This window comes from Leishmania panamensis (genome assembly GCF_000755165.1).
Source record: "Leishmania panamensis strain MHOM/PA/94/PSC-1 chromosome 20 sequence".
In the NCBI taxonomy this organism is placed as follows: domain Eukaryota; phylum Euglenozoa; class Kinetoplastea; order Trypanosomatida; family Trypanosomatidae; genus Leishmania; species Leishmania panamensis.
Genome location: NC_025866.1, coordinates 512068 through 527075, shown reverse-complemented (window position 1 = coordinate 527075; position 15008 = coordinate 512068). Strand labels below are relative to the sequence as shown.

Here is a 15008-nt window from a genome sequence, read left to right as displayed (position 1 = left end):
CGGAGGAGAACAGAGGACAAGTCAATAAGAATCGGTACTAGCGCTGCTACTACTGGGATGAGTGAGCACATGCACACTCGCATCAGCCCCTGTTGATGTAGGGAGTAGAAAAGTGGACGAAGCGAGTGAAACGGCACGCGTACACGGTGATCGGCATGGGACGTCCGTGCTCGACGAGGTTTCTGCTTGGGACTTTCTCCCGTGAGCACCGGAGACGCAGATGTCCGCCCAGCTCCTTTTGCCTACCGCGATTGCCCTTTACCTGCATTGCTGTGCTGCGCCTATTCACTCTCTCACTCTGTTGCACCCTGGTCGCGTGTGTGTCCTGCGGTGTCGGTGCATCGTTAAAAAGGCGAGTGACACCGATGCACACCGTCACTTCTTATAATACGTTCCCCCTCTCTGTGCCGCTGCATGTAGGCCACATGGGTTTACCTGCACTGCATGTTCCCCTGCTTAGTTCAGGCACAGCCGGGAAGATACCTCCTTAGGGTGTACGCCAAGCCCGGTGCACGTGCGTCCGCCTTTGCTGCACCCCTGACCCCTTCGCTGACCGAGGCCGACTTGCGCATTGCGGCAGCACCGGTGGAAGGGCAAGCAAATGCGGAACTCCTCCGCTACCTTGATGAGCTCGTTGAGCGTGGCTTCCGTTCGATGACGGAGGACCATACCGAGTACGTGAAAGACACCTGCTATGCACAAGTGCTAGCGGCGGATGCAACTACCACTGCAGCCTCCACCCAGTCCGCCAAGAGCAGTTGCGGTGGCGATCGGATATCAACAAGGAAGGGAAGGTCGAAGAATGCGGTAGCGACAAGCTGCGCCTCGTCGCGGCTGCGGAGTGGTGCTGGTGACTCGCAGCAGCCGACGGGGTCAACTGCTCCGCCCTCAGAGGCGGTATTTCCAGATCGCATAGAGGTCAGTCTAGTGCGTGGCGGCACATCACGAGAGAAGACACTATTGGTCGTGTTTCCCGGCACCCGTGCTCAGCTGGCAGCTATACTAGAAAAGGAGTCTCGGGAATGAATCACGAGCCCGCTGATTGCATCATCGGAAGACGTTTCGCGTTCGTATGGGTGTGTGCACATGTTTTCTCTATCTTCTTTTGAGTTACAATGAAAACTACACCTTTAGTTCGCCGCCTCTCTGTACTCGCGGTCACCACCGTTCCCTCACCCTCTCTCACTCCTCCCCCCCCCCTCGTCACTGTCACATCGACCTTTGCGAGCAGAAAACGTTAACAGAGTAGACCTGGAAGTGAAGAGGAAAGAGAAGGGGAGGACACTACGCAGCCTTCCGCTAGTGGGGAGGGGGGCGAAGACACACAACGAAAGGAGTCTACCAAAGGGGGCTCATGCTCAAGTGCTCTATCCTAAGACGGTGATGTTCCGGCACAGGCGTTAGAGTGCCTGGATGCATATGCGAACGTGTGTTTTGCGCTGTGGGCGACGCGCTGTGCGACACTCGCACCCGCGGAATGTGTTGGAGGTGCACGGCTTCCTCTCTACCTCGAACCTCGCTTTTATCCCTTTGCGCGAGATCATTTAGCTGGCCTCTCGCTACTACTCTTATGTCTGTCCCATTCTTTGCTCTGCCTCATCGTTTTGCCAATCGCCTGCACTCGTCGCCGGTGATATTATGTGTGGGTGTGCATCACACACCGCTGCCAAACCTGTCTACTCATTACACATACACATGCGCACACCAACGCACAAGCCGCTACTCTCTGCTGAGTTGTCCTTCCATACAGTGGGTTCTGCCTTCTCGGCTCTCTTTTCTCTCCTTGCTTTCCTTCCTGCTCATCTCCTTCCCCCCCCCTCCTCCTCCTCCTCCCCTGCTTGCTCTTCGTTGTGTGCTTGTATGTATGTCTGCTTTAGCGCTTCTCTTACGCGCTTAGTTCTCCTTCTTTCGTCGTTTCTCTACGCCTCTCTCTCCCCCTCCCCGCTTTCGCTCGCGCTTGCGCCTAGGGGCGAGTGGGTTATCTACACAGGCACACAGACACATACAAACATAGAGTGGCTCTCACACGCCTGTGCTTTCGTTTTTTCTTGTCTCGCGCGTTGTTCTTGTGCTTTTTGTACAGCACCGCTACCGTGAAAAACTCGGAAGACACCACTCGCTAGCCTTGCATCTCTGCTCTCCTCTCCTTAATGTTTTTGGTCTCGTAGCATTTTGTCTTGTGCGTCACGAGACCTCCTCACCGTGTCGCTTTCGCACTCACCCAAACACGCGAGCGGGAGGTATGAACTACCAAGTCTTCAGCTACATGCCGTCGGCGACGTTGGCTCCCGGCGCGGCGTCGCTTAGTGCTGCCGATTCACAACCACGACCCATTCGCGTCACTCCCTCAGCCCTATCTGCCCTTCTCTACGCCATTCTCTACTCTATTGAGTTTCAATCCCCCGTCGGGCCGCGGCCCGCCGCACTGCGCGACTACGCAGCGTCGCGGGGTTCTGGCGGTACGGTCAGCACCGGCACAACGGCTCCGTCGGCCACCACGCTTTTAACTTCCGCAGTGTCTGTGATGTCCAGCTTTTGGGGCCGCTACCCAGCCACAATGCAGAACCAGTCGCCGCAGCAGGGTGGTTCTTTCCGAGTAGCCACGGGTGCGACAGCAGCGGCATTTCCTGGTTCCTTTGACACCTCCCCAGATACCTCGGCGCGGTCGTTGACGCTCGCCGAGACAGCCGAGTTGGCGGCGCTTCAGCGGCAGCATGATCAGCCGTTTGTAGTACCGGTGACACAGGTCTTGCACAAGCTCGGTGGCGTGCACATCACCGTCCGTGAGACGCACAATCCCACGATCACCACCGCCTACAATCGCGTGGTGGAAGAAATCGAGGTTCTCGTGTCGCAGCACGAGCAGCGGCTAGCTCAGCTCAACTCTTCCAGTTCGCCATCGTTCTCCAGTCAGGCGCTGATAGCGGGGCAGAGCGCGTCGGCCAACGCGACGGTGCTCAGCAACCCCATGGACGGCGCTGGCGCTGTGGAAGCCTTGCAGGGGGAGAAGACAGCCGATCGGCTAGTACCTAGCGGCAACACAGCAGGCGTGCCGGCGCCACCACCACTACCGCGGGCTCTCTTGCAGCCAGTCGATCTGCGGCACGCACTGCCTTTGTCGGGCTCACCCATGTCCCCGTCTCAGTCGGTCTCGGCCATGGGCAGCCCCACGTCGGACGCCCCAGCCGCAACGTGGAGCCGCGGCGGGGGTGGATGCAACGGCGACAGTGGCGATGCGTTGACACCGGGTCTCGATGAAATCGGTCTGATGCTCTCGGTGCGTTTGCTGTCGAAAGAGGTGACGCGGTGGCGCATGGCCCACGAGCGACCGCTGGCGGAATGGCGCTTCCCCATTATCCGCACTTCAAATGAGCGTATGATTCGACCGCGCACGCAGAGTTCGGCGCTGGTGGGTACTGCAGGCAGTGCTGCCGCGGATGGCACTGAGTCCAATCGCCGCGACAACCGCAGAGAGAGTGGGACGCGGAGCTTCGCTTCAGAGTTGACTCTCGTAAACGACCCTGAGCAAGTACACCAAGTACTGGAGTTCATCTTGAAGTCGAGCTACCAGACAACGAGCATGGAGACGTTCACAGACTTCACCTCCGGCGAGTTGGTGTTTGACGCGCATGTACAGGAGAAGCACCGCTTCACACAGTGACGTACCTCCTTCGTGAATGCGTTTGTTTGCTCATTTCGTGTTGGACACCAGTCGTGGTAGCGGTGTTGGTGCGTAAAGCGTACGTTATCCAGTGTGAGGCCTTCCTTGATACGTGCGTTGTTCTAGGAATAGTTGCGTCTGCTTGAGCGAGTGCATGCATGTGAAGGATGCTGTCTATTTCGGCTGCTCGACTCGCTTTGGTGATGAACTCATTTTTTTCTTCGTGCTTATTACGTCTTCCGTAGCAGCAACCAGAGCAGAAATGGAAGTGGAGTCTCAGTACGAGCCTCGCTTATCAAGTTACAAGCACGGATTTGTTTGACAGCCACAGGCGAGGTGCTCTCGACCTCTCCGCCTAACTCCCTGCACGCACAGATGCCGAGGCGACGGCGCCACCTCGTTTTGGCTCTTTTGGCTTTCTCACATGAGTGCCTGTTCATATTGGTGTCGCCTCCACCAGATGAGGGTGGCGTGCTTCTGCAGACTCAGCGTCTCTCTCTGTACCTCTGTGGGTTTCCCATTTTCAAGCTTACCGCTAACTCTAATTCACCTACTCTCTCTCTCTCTCTGATCGCATTCCGTTGTTTTTCTCTCACCCACACTGAACAGACGATGGGCAACCACTGGGCACCGTACGAGCGCGCATGGGCACAAGATCCTCATCACCTGCCTCGTAGCGTGTGTTTGCCAGCGCTCCTCACGGAGGCCGACCGAGCAGTTGCGGCTGCGTTGGCGAACCTTTCCCGCGAGTATGACGCAACCGTAACATACAAGTCTCGCCATGCCCTTGCAGAGCCGCACTTCACACCGACTGAGCAGGAAGGCGACGTGGCCACCCATCTCACCGGGTGTCACCCTCATGATACGTCGCAAGCAGACGCCGAGCGCGACCAGCGCTGCATCGAACCTGCCGTCAGTTGCGCATCGCACGATTGGCGGCAGCTCTACTGCTCTCTCTGCTTTATACAAGCTCCCATGGTGCGGTGCAGCAGACCGGCGTTTCGCCAAGTGTGCCGATCATGGGGAACGCGCATAGGCTACACTCACATGCTCATTGCTGAGAGCTTCGTCAAGTCGCCGCATGCACGACACGCCGAGTTTGCGCTGTACGAGGGCGAAAATCGACTCGTCGTGCAACTGGCCGCGAAGAGTGGGACTGATGCCGCAGAAGCTGCTCTGCTCCTTCGACCATACTGCGACGCCATCGACCTTAACTGCGGGTGCCCACAGCGGTGGGCAATGAAGGACGGAATCGGGGCGGCTCTACTCGACCAACCAGAACGGGTGGCGGACATGGTGCGCTCTATTCGCAACGCCATGCCAGACGGGAACACAGCGCCAATGATGGTCGGCATCGGTGGTGCGTGCAGCAGCTGCCCCGCCACCGCCCCACCATTTCTTCCGTGTGTGGTGAAGATGCGGATTAAAGATGACCTGCGCAACAGCGTCGACTTTGCGCGGCAGTGTGAGGCGGCCGGTGCATCTTGGCTGACAGTGCATGGCCGCTCCGCTACTAGCCAACCAAGCGCCGCAGTGCAGTTTGAGGCCGTCAAGCTCATCCGAGAGAATCTCTCAGTGCCCGTGGTGCTGAACGGTGGTGTGAGGGATGTGAGCACGGCGATGGAGGCGGCTCTTCGTACCGGTTGCGGCGGGCTTATGTCCGCGAACGGGCTGCTCGACAACCCTGCGATGTTCTACTCTGGTGCATCGAGGGCTGCCATGGAGGCGGAGCTGAGCTTTGTAGCGAGCCGCTGCGAATGGTCACCCCAAACCTGCGATCCTGTGGCGCTGCCGGCGGAGACGGCAGCGCCTGATGCTTTCTCTAAGGCGTTCTCCCCGGTGCGGCCAGTGTCGTTCTTGTGGGCACCCAACCGGTCAAGCGCAGACGCCGTGTTACTGCGATACACAGTACCTGACCTGTGGCAGACTGCCGTCACCCCACGCGAGGTCATCTCAGACTTCATGCGAGCGGCTATTCGTACCGACCTGACAGTGCCAACAACGGTGCAGCAAGTGTTACGCATGGCGCGGCTGTATGTATCTCCTGCGGAGCGCAATCATCTGGTGCTGCTGCGATCTAACCTCTCCGTTCTGAACTCTCTGCAAGACATTGGCGTGTACGTGGAAGGCGGGCGCATCGGATGCGAATAAACTCGAACGGGCGAGAGAAAGCTCGACCTTCCTCGGAAGTGCAGGTGCATGCATGTGCGTAGGTGTAGGCCGACAAAAACACCCGTACATCTACTCCTCGTTTCCTCCTCTCGCGCTGCGTCTGAGAGCAGCTCAGCAGCTTTTGTTGTTGCCTTTCTGCACCCTCTCACGAAAAGCAACACAATCGAAAACATCATTGATGAGGCTGAGGAAAAAAAAGAGAGTGAGACAATGGAGTGGTGATCCGCACCCGCTGCGCACAGGAGTCGTGATGGCGATGATCTGTTTTGGTATGCAGTCCCGTTTCGACTCCCCTACCTCACTTTCTTTTGCCCTCACCACTGTTTGCGTAGACGTTCGTATCGGTAAGACCTCCCCTCTGTCACCTCGAACCGAGTCGTCAACCTCCGCCCGCTGCACCTCCCTCTCCCCCACCTCACTTCTGAGCTTCCCCACCCCTACCTCTCCCCCCCGACCACCCACCCACCCACCCACCCACACACACGCATACACCCCCTTTCGATCTTTTTCCTCCCTCCATCCTCCGACTACTCGTCGCTGTGTTTTTTGTTTTTTTTTTCGTTCCCCTCATTGTCCACCCATGCCTACAACTTTGACAGTTACCCGCAGCGGCCACTCGATTTTTTTCCTCCTCCTTTTCTTTCTTTTCCTTTCCGCTTTTCTATCTAGAGTCCATTTATCCCAGCGCCACAGACCCCCGCCCCACCTGCGCGCCCAGCCGCCATTTTTCGGCTCTTTGTTTCCGTTGCACACCCGTCTTTTTCTGTGGCTCTCACAGGGTAGTGGAAGCGGAAAAGTCAGTAAAGAGGGGGGGATGCACGCTCGTACTGATGAACGCGAGTCCTCCTCCACTGCCGCGCTTAGGCAGCCACAAGTCTGCTATGGGCAGCTCGTCTACTGCGCCATCCTCTACACCATACTTGCCAACCCCTTGGCCTCACATCAATCCAGTGAATGTATCCTGTTTACCTGACCAAGCGAATCGACCGCACATCGACGTGGGGTGTGATGTCGACGGTGTCCCTCTCGCCTCGTATAGCTCCAGCAGCCTCTCTGGTGGCGGTGCAACCGGCATGAGAGCGGTACCACCACAGCAGCCAAAGCCCTCGTCGAGACCCGTTTCAGCGCGTTCACCTAGTAGCGCCTCTGCGGATGCGTGGAAGGCGAGCATGGGAGACGAACTACTGCACGGGAAGCCGCTGCAGCAGGATTCGCCGGACGTCGCCGCAGCCGTTCCGCGGGAAGACCTGAACAGTACCTTGGAGGAGGCGGAAGGCGACATTGATGTGGACTACGCAGACGAAGGGAGCGCACAGTCACGTGAGGTCAGTGGTAGCAACGATGGCGCAACACACCCTCAACACCGCTTTCCAGTCATGATGCCAGAAAGTAGTTTAGCCACGATCGCTGTGCCGCCGATCCCAACGATGAGCCCCATCACCGGGCCAACCAGCCCAATGAGTCTCTCCAGTTCTATTGCCACCGACACCCCACGGTCTATCTTGAGACAATCGGGCTCCGCAAGCGGCAGGACGCCACAGTCGAGCAGCCGCCGAATTAGCTTTGTAGGGGTCTCGCCTCCCCGACTGGATGAACCCCACGACCGTCGACATGGCAAAGAAGAAAACGAGGACGACAGCGACGATTACGAGTCCGCAGAGCCGTCGCTGCGCTACGACATCGTGACGCTGACAACGCCTGTCAATGGGACGCCGCCACGGCACGCGCGAAGCGCGCGCAGCCTCGACTCTTCCTCGCCTAACAGTGACTATCACAGCCAGGAATGTAACGAGGATCCTAGCCGCAGGGCGTCGAGCCCTGTGCCAGCGCCACAGCAACAGTGGGCCTCGTCCTCACTTTCACCGGAGCGTCCGCGTCTATCTAGTCGCTCCCGGACCCACTCCCCGCCACGCGGCAGCGGGGGCGGATACACAAGCCGGACTGGGCTGCCATTATCGACGCCGGTGGCAGTCCCCTCCGCGCCCCCCTCACCCGAAGAAGAAGGAGACGAGATTACGCTTGATGTGGCGCCGCAGCACCGCGTTCCTGCCTTGCAGCATCTCACGCAAGGTCCCGATCGACGTATCGATCAGCGCCGCGCGAGAAGTCCTTCGATGGAGACTATCGGGCACGACGACGACGTACTGACCCAGCCGCACAATCGAAGCGAAACCGAGGGTGTCGCTGACGTCGCCGCGGTTGTGCGCCGCCCGCCTCCACGGCAGCGCTGGCCGTCAGACGCGTACCAAGATGACCCCCCAACAGAGGTGAGCATCCAGCAGCGGGGGCGAAAATCCCGACGTGAAAGACTTGACCCAGAGGATGACATGGACAGCAGCAGCAGCAGCCAACGGAGCAATGACAACGACTCGCTCAGCACTGACAGCGACGACTCCTTGTCAGCACGCTACGCCTCACCCCTGAAGGCACATCAAGAGGAGCAGCGAGGGCTGAGCCACCTGCCGACCTCATCATCACCACCCGTGCCCGCCTTTTCTGCTCATAAAACGCGGGCCGGCAGCCCCACGCCCCGTCGACACAGTGCAAACTCAACCGAGAATAGTGATCGTACCAGCAGTAGTAGTAGAGGCAGCACCTTGAACCAAAGGAGAACAAGTCGAGTGCCATCATCGGCGACGCCGCGACCGCCACTGCAGACTCAGCAAGACAACACATACGAACCAAATCTCGGCAACAGCAGCCACGAGCACAATCATGGACGCTCTTCAAAAGCGGTGACGAGCGCATTCCTATCGACCTCACACAACCGCAGTTGCGGCATGCTGGTGGGTGAAGAAAATCGAGGGCAGGACAACCATGCCAATTCAGGAGCTCCACCTCCATACAGAGAAACGAGCTTGTTTTCCTCCACTGGATATTCCCCCTCCACTATTACAGGCCACAGCTCCGACCGGAGTGTGGCAGGTGACCTGTCCGGCTTCGCGACCGCGGCGGCCGCGCCGGAGCCGAGACGGATGCCGTTGCGGACGCGTAGAAAGCACCACGGCTACACCGATACATCTGCTACAGTGCTAAAAAACTACCAGCAGCAGCATGAGATAATACCGTCGGTTCTATCAGCTGTGACCACGACGGAGAAATCGAAACAAACCAAGGATAGGCAAGCCGCAGGAGTGGTGGAGGGAGATGTGTCACAGGTATATGTAGATCCGCTCTTACGCGAGCGTCGTCACCGTCATGAGCTCGCGCGACAAGAGTCTCTGCCACATGAAGAACAGCACTCACCAAGTGCCAACGCGAGGAGCACCAGCTCCCACGTAGAGCAGCCGCATCGGCGGCACTCGAGGCTCCACGCGCGTCGCAGGAGCCCGTGCTCGGAAAGAGCGGCGAACCACCAACCAGCAACCTACGAGTCGGTGAGCTTGCGCGATATAATGATGCGCCACGATTCGCCCACTACCAAATCACGACGTGGCACTTCATTCGGTCAGTCCACTACCGGTGTTATACTACATCCGCATTCTGAGGTGCGGCAGCTTCACCTCCAGCGCAGCAGCCATGACAACGATGGTGCCGCTGCCATGGAAGCGTCAGTCAAGTCCTCTTCACTCCTCTCTAGTGGTGGGGTGCCGGCCGACGAGCTTCTCTGGGACACTTCTACGCTGGCCTCCCACGCTAGAAGCAGTCCTCCGCCCTCTGTCTCCTCAAGGTTCTCCTCAGAGCGGGTGCTCAACACCCCAGGCGGAAGGAAAGTGCTTCGCAAGAAGCTCGTTGTCGTCGTGCGCCGCAAGAAGACTGGCGCGGTACCTTCTGAGAACGATCCGGTGATGCAGATGTCGCTGCTGCCCTTCAAGGAGGGAGCTGCAGCGTTACTTGAATCAAACTCCCTGTTGCAAGGGTCTCCGCAGCAGCAGCGACGCGCGCGCAGCGCCAGTTTACCAGCCGCGGCAGCTACTCCGGTTCTGGAGAAACTGATCGACCACATGGGACAAAGTAGGTGTACCTCCGTGTCCTCTCGTTTTCCTAGCCGTGTATCTCAACGTCAATGCTGGAGCTCGAGCGAAGCTGCGCACAAGTGCGACGGTGGCGACTACCATGCCGGTGAGGACGAGATCAGCGAGGCAGATCGTAGAATGTTCCGGCAGGCACTGTCGGAACTGTCCTTTCGAAGTGCGAGTCGCCGATCCTCTGTCGCGCCATCGACCACGACAACAGCGTTGCGGTCGCACAGTAGTCACACACGCTCACCGCATTCACAACACAGCGTGCCACACGATCGTGAGCGGCCACGACACCGCAGCCACCGGTCTCACTCAGCTGCGATGAACGACACGGTAACGAGGGTGCGCACGACGTCGCCATCCCACGAACGATCTTCTCGAGGCGACTCATGCCACTCAAATGAGAAGTCGGCGCACAGGTGCAACGGTGGGTATCCTCACAATTCACGACGGAGGCACAAGCACGAGAGCAGAAGGCACAGCTCTGTTGAGCACCGGCGACGCCCTCTTTCGTCTGCAACCATCCCCGGCGCTCGGTATTGCGCGACCCAGAACGAAGAGTTCTACAGCGCCGCGCACATGGCAAAGGATGGAGCGGCGCTTGTTTCATCGCCTTTGGTGGAGCGCATAGGCATCACACCGATGTCGATGCAGGTTCTTCCGCGTCTGGTGCTGCGATCGGAGATTGGTGTGTCTCCGCAACGGCAGTATAACCACGACTTACACAGTAATATTGACGCATTCGGGCACACCAACGGTGCGTGGTCCGCCTCCGACGATGAGGGTGAGCATACTGTAGGCCGAGTCTTCGATGCCAAGAGTGATGGACTTCGTTCGCGTCCACTCTTGCTGCAGTTCAGCAGTGGCACGCAAACCGATGAGGCTGCCGGAGCCACCCTAGCTTTTGGTAGTGCTCGCAGTGGGATGCCACTGTTGGTGGCGGCGCCAGTGCAGCGGCTTCCCGCAGTTGGGCCGAAAGGAAACACGCGCAACTCGGCGCACAGCATAGCTAGGAAGATCGCCTCCATAGAAGATATAGCGTCAACAGTTAAAGAGTGCGAAGCGACCTCGTCGCCTATCAGCGACGCTTCCGCTTCCGAGTCCCCAGCGTCGTTTGTAAAGCGGGCGGTGTCGCCGACAGCGGCAGCAAAGCCCTTCACCAGCTCCACTTCGCATATTCATAGCAGCTACAGTGGTGAGGCAGGAGGAGGAGCAACGAAGGTCTTTAGAGACAATGTAGGGGTGTCAAAGACATCAACGGATGTCCCGCTCTCGGTGGCCCCAGTGCATATGACCGCGACCCACTCTCAGTCGGTCACCCAGCACCCTGACACCGCCGCATCTGCCGCGATGGGTACCACCGCAAGCGTGCCGCTTTTTATGCCCCCTCTCATGGTCGATGACCTGTCGCAGTTGTCTCATGAGTGGCAGTCCACACTGCGCGAGCGCACAAGCAAGGCGAAGCAGGATGCGATAGAGAAGTTCCTGATCGCGTCGGCTGAGGCTGGAGCGGCATCGACGGAGGCTACAGTCGCTGCTGCTGCATCGTTACCACCACTGTGCCTCGCTGGCCCCTTCGTCCTGGGAGAGAACTCTAACATGTACGCCAGTGGATGTGCAGGGCCAAGAGTTCCTGCTGTGGGTGCTGAAGCAAGCTTCGAGAGACAGGGTTGCAACATGCCAGCACAGGCACATCAGGGTCTCGCACTACAGGAGTTTTATGGGGGTTCTGCCGCCTCAGCTGCCATTCCCAGTGTGTCGCTCTCCGCGTACGCGATCCCACCGCAATCTGGACCGCGGTCTTTTTTGGAAATTGAGCGCGATGTGCAGCAACGCAGTGGCAGTCCACAATCGGCGGTGCAGCAGGCAACTGGTCAGCAGCAGCAGGAAGAGAGGTCTCCCTCGCTCTTTACACCATCGAAAGCGAAGTACATGCAAGAGACTTTGGTAGCGAGAGAACTGGCTTCGGGAGGCAAGGCGGCTCCTGTCAAGTGCAGAGGTAGCGGAGAGGAGAGCTCTACGGCGGCTACCAAGCACAGTGGCGGTAAGGATCGCGGCGCTTTGTCGGAGTGTCTTCGCGCCAACAGCGATGGTCCCCGACCCACAAAGCCTTTTGATCTGGAAGCTCCGTCTACGGTGGAAGCCAACGACACCGTTGATGTAGTGGACATTGTTCAACCGCCTCTACCGACGGATCTTCTCTCCGCGCCTTCCACGCTTGCCGAAACCGAGGAGCAGACCCGACGAGGAAACAGGATGTGCAGTAGCAGCATCAGCAGCAGACAGCGCTCTCGCTCTGTAGTAGAGAAAGCAGCGCCAGCAGAGGGAGCTATCGCCGCCGCTACCAACGGTGTGGGTGTCCACAGTGCGCTGCCGCTGCCGTCTTTCTTCTCCGTCGTTGAGCCTGCTACAGAGGCGCACACGTCGCACTCAGTAAAGAAGGCAGCGAAGCATCGCAGCGGTAATCGCCATCGACGAAACGAGCGCCGCAAACACTCCAGCCACCACGGCACCAGCGCTTCAAGCCGTCGCTCTCCATCACCATCCTCCTCGGAGGCATCGAAATTGCACAGCACCAAGCGAAGTAAAAAGTCCAAGGAGAAGAAGTCGAGGTATGACGGTGACGACAAACACAAGAAGCGTAAACACGGTCACGAGCGCCATGGCCGCTGCAGCCGCAGTTGCACTCGCTCGCGGTCGTCTCGGACTGGTGACGCCACCCTTTTTGAGATGAGTGATGACAGCGAAGTGGACAGCAATCTCACAACATCCATGGAGTTCCAGTTATCACGGCTGCTGTTGCTGCGTGAGGCGGCGAGCGTCAAAGTCCCGACTCCCACTGCGGCTAGTGGCGCGTCACGGAGAAGCAAGCATGATAAGGAAAAGGAAAATAGAAAGGCGGCTGCAGCGAAGAAGGGCGAGCACCACCATCACCGCAACCGAAGCGCGAAGGCGAAGAAGAGAAAGATGTCATCAAAGCGTGGGGAAAAGCGGCGCAGGACTTCGTCCGCAGGCTCTACGGTGTGCCGGATCAGCAGCGGCGCGGAAAAGAGGAAAAAGACGGGGAAGGAAAAAGTGCGGCACCGCTCAGCCTCGCCTCCGAACCCGTGGCCCCTGCCGCCACCGCCCCCGCGTCAGCATTCAAACGCCTTGTACGGCGTGGAGGCCACGGCAGATGACGCCGCCGCCGGTGGTGCTGTCGACGCGAAGATCAGGTCGGCCGCACTACGTTCCGATTGGGCCCTCCGCTACCGCAGTCTCTGCGACGACCACGCCACCCTCGGGTCGCCACGCTCCATTCTCGAAGATCACACCCAGTCGCGCTCTTGTTACCAATCGACGCGCCCCTCCTTCAGGGGTGGCAGCCTCTACACTGGTGATCAAGAAGAGGGTGTCGAGACGGATCGTGCACGTCATCACACAGAAACGCGTGCCGGGGAAGACACAGAAATGCTGTACGGACACTATCGTCGGTACTCACACGACATATCACCACTGCGCGGACAACGCCCCTACGCGGCATCTGCAGCCTCGAGATGGGCAAACGGCGCTCGGCGAGCTTACAGACCCGCGTTACGCGCTGATACCACTGTCGAAGAGTCCTCCTCACAGCATCGCAGCCACAGCGACCCGAGTCGGCCGTCGATGAGGTGGGATGACTACGTTCTGGGCGCAGAGCGCGGCGCCGCGGGCGGTCCGTTGTCACCTTTCTATACACACACGGGTCGCCCTCAGTCCCTCGCCCAGCGCCGACACAGTAGGAGCATAGACACCATTACAGGAGGGGCATGCAGTAAGGGGGGTGGTGAAGGATACTCGCGTGCTTCGGCACAGCCAACCTCGTCTACATGCTCGGCCACCTACACAAGCCGACGGCGACAGACGGGTGAGTTTGACCATATCGACGACCTGCCGATACGGCAGTACTTTAACAAGGAAGCCGTGAGAAAGAACGATGTCAAGGAGGACAACCCCCTCGTATCCACGCCAACGCAGGATGGTGCCGAGGAGTGGAGGCCTGACAACGCCAGAGACTTCAGCTATCTTCGTCCGCGTGAACGAGCAGGCAAACGGACGCCGCCACTGCCACCGCCACCCTCACCGCCCCTAGCCTCCACATCACCGCCAGCGGTGCAGACAGACAGTATATTTGCTGCCATCCCGCGTTCAGGTGCGCTACCCATCCTGACAGAGTACACCGTGACAGACGCACAGACTGCTGAGGATTTTGTGCAGGGGGTGAAGGAAATCATCAGCGCACTGCAGCTGTACAGAAAATCGGTGTGAGACGACTGAAGCTTCGGCAAAGGTGACGGTAGAGGTACCGGCTGCACCGCCTGAATGTGTTCGCTTGCCCATGTATCTGTGAAGGTCTGTGTATATGTTAACGTGTTACCTTGCTTTCCTAGAGATGAGCTAGCACCAGGACTGATTGTGGTTTTCGAGTATGGGTGCGGGTGCTCGCCTGTCCCTCTCCCTTCGTCCTCTCTTTCTCTCTCACTTGACCTCGTTGCACAGCTTAGAGGCCCTGGCCACTGGGAAGAGATGTGTGGATGTGTTTGTCTGCGTTGGATGGCGCAGCCGCGTCTCTCTTCTATGCTTCCCTTTCGTTGGTTCTTTCTCTTTTTCATTCCTCTCAGTCTCTCTTGTCGTCGTTGTGGTTGTGCGGAGAGGAGTGGCGTGTGGCAATTGGCCTCCGTTTTCTGTGTTCCTCTTCGCTGTGGATTTTACATGCGCTGGTGCTCTCTCCAACACGGGAGGGGGGGGGCTAAGGGAAGGGAGGGGTTGTGTATCGCCTCCCGGAAGAGGAATGCAACCGTACGCGCAACTCTCCTCCCCACTCACCACGTAGACATAAAACTACGGCATTGCTTATCTGATTCACTCAATATACGCAGAGAGCCACTTATTGATGCCCCTGGTGACAGCAACAACACGATGGAGAGTGAGAAGGAGAAGACGGAAGGCCAGCACTCTCTCCCATAGCCCGCCTCCACGTGCAATCTTTGGGTTCTTGTTGCGTTCACACTCCCTTGACATTCTCTACGTGTCTTTTGCGCCGCTTGCCGAGTGACCTTCCCCCCCCCCTCCCTCCCTCCCTCCCCCTTTTTGTCTTTTCCCTCCCAATCTGCCCTTGCCCCTGTAGCTGCGAAGCCGACACGGCAGGAAAGGGGAGAAGAAGCGCCTCCAACACTCTCGCAGGCCCCTTATTG

At 58.5% G+C, this 15008-nt stretch overlaps 4 protein-coding genes across 4 annotated transcripts; all 4 read left to right on the top strand.

Annotated features, from left to right (window-relative positions):
- Positions 1-444: 444 nt before the first annotated feature.
- LPMP_201200 (hypothetical protein) lies at positions 445-1026 on the top strand (the record flags this gene model as incomplete). Its single annotated transcript, XM_010700019.1, has 1 exon — positions 445-1026. The coding sequence occupies one exon, from the start codon at positions 445-447 to the stop codon at positions 1024-1026; it is 582 nt and encodes a 193-aa protein (XP_010698321.1).
- A 1498-nt stretch (positions 1027-2524) lies between these two features.
- LPMP_201190 (hypothetical protein) lies at positions 2525-3661 on the top strand (the record flags this gene model as incomplete). The annotated part of the gene is made up of 1 exon (XM_010700018.1): positions 2525-3661. One exon carries the CDS (start codon positions 2525-2527, stop codon positions 3659-3661), a length of 1137 nt encoding a protein of 378 aa, XP_010698320.1.
- A 375-nt stretch (positions 3662-4036) lies between these two features.
- Positions 4037-5812, top strand: LPMP_201180 (tRNA-dihydrouridine synthase, putative; the record flags this gene model as incomplete). The annotated part of the gene is made up of 1 exon (XM_010700017.1): positions 4037-5812. The coding sequence occupies one exon, from the start codon at positions 4037-4039 to the stop codon at positions 5810-5812; it is 1776 nt and encodes a 591-aa protein (XP_010698319.1).
- A 1094-nt stretch (positions 5813-6906) lies between these two features.
- LPMP_201170 (hypothetical protein) lies at positions 6907-14082 on the top strand (the record flags this gene model as incomplete). The annotated part of the gene is made up of 1 exon (XM_010700016.1): positions 6907-14082. The coding sequence occupies one exon, from the start codon at positions 6907-6909 to the stop codon at positions 14080-14082; it is 7176 nt and encodes a 2391-aa protein (XP_010698318.1).
- Between the last annotated feature and the right edge of the window lie 926 nt (positions 14083-15008).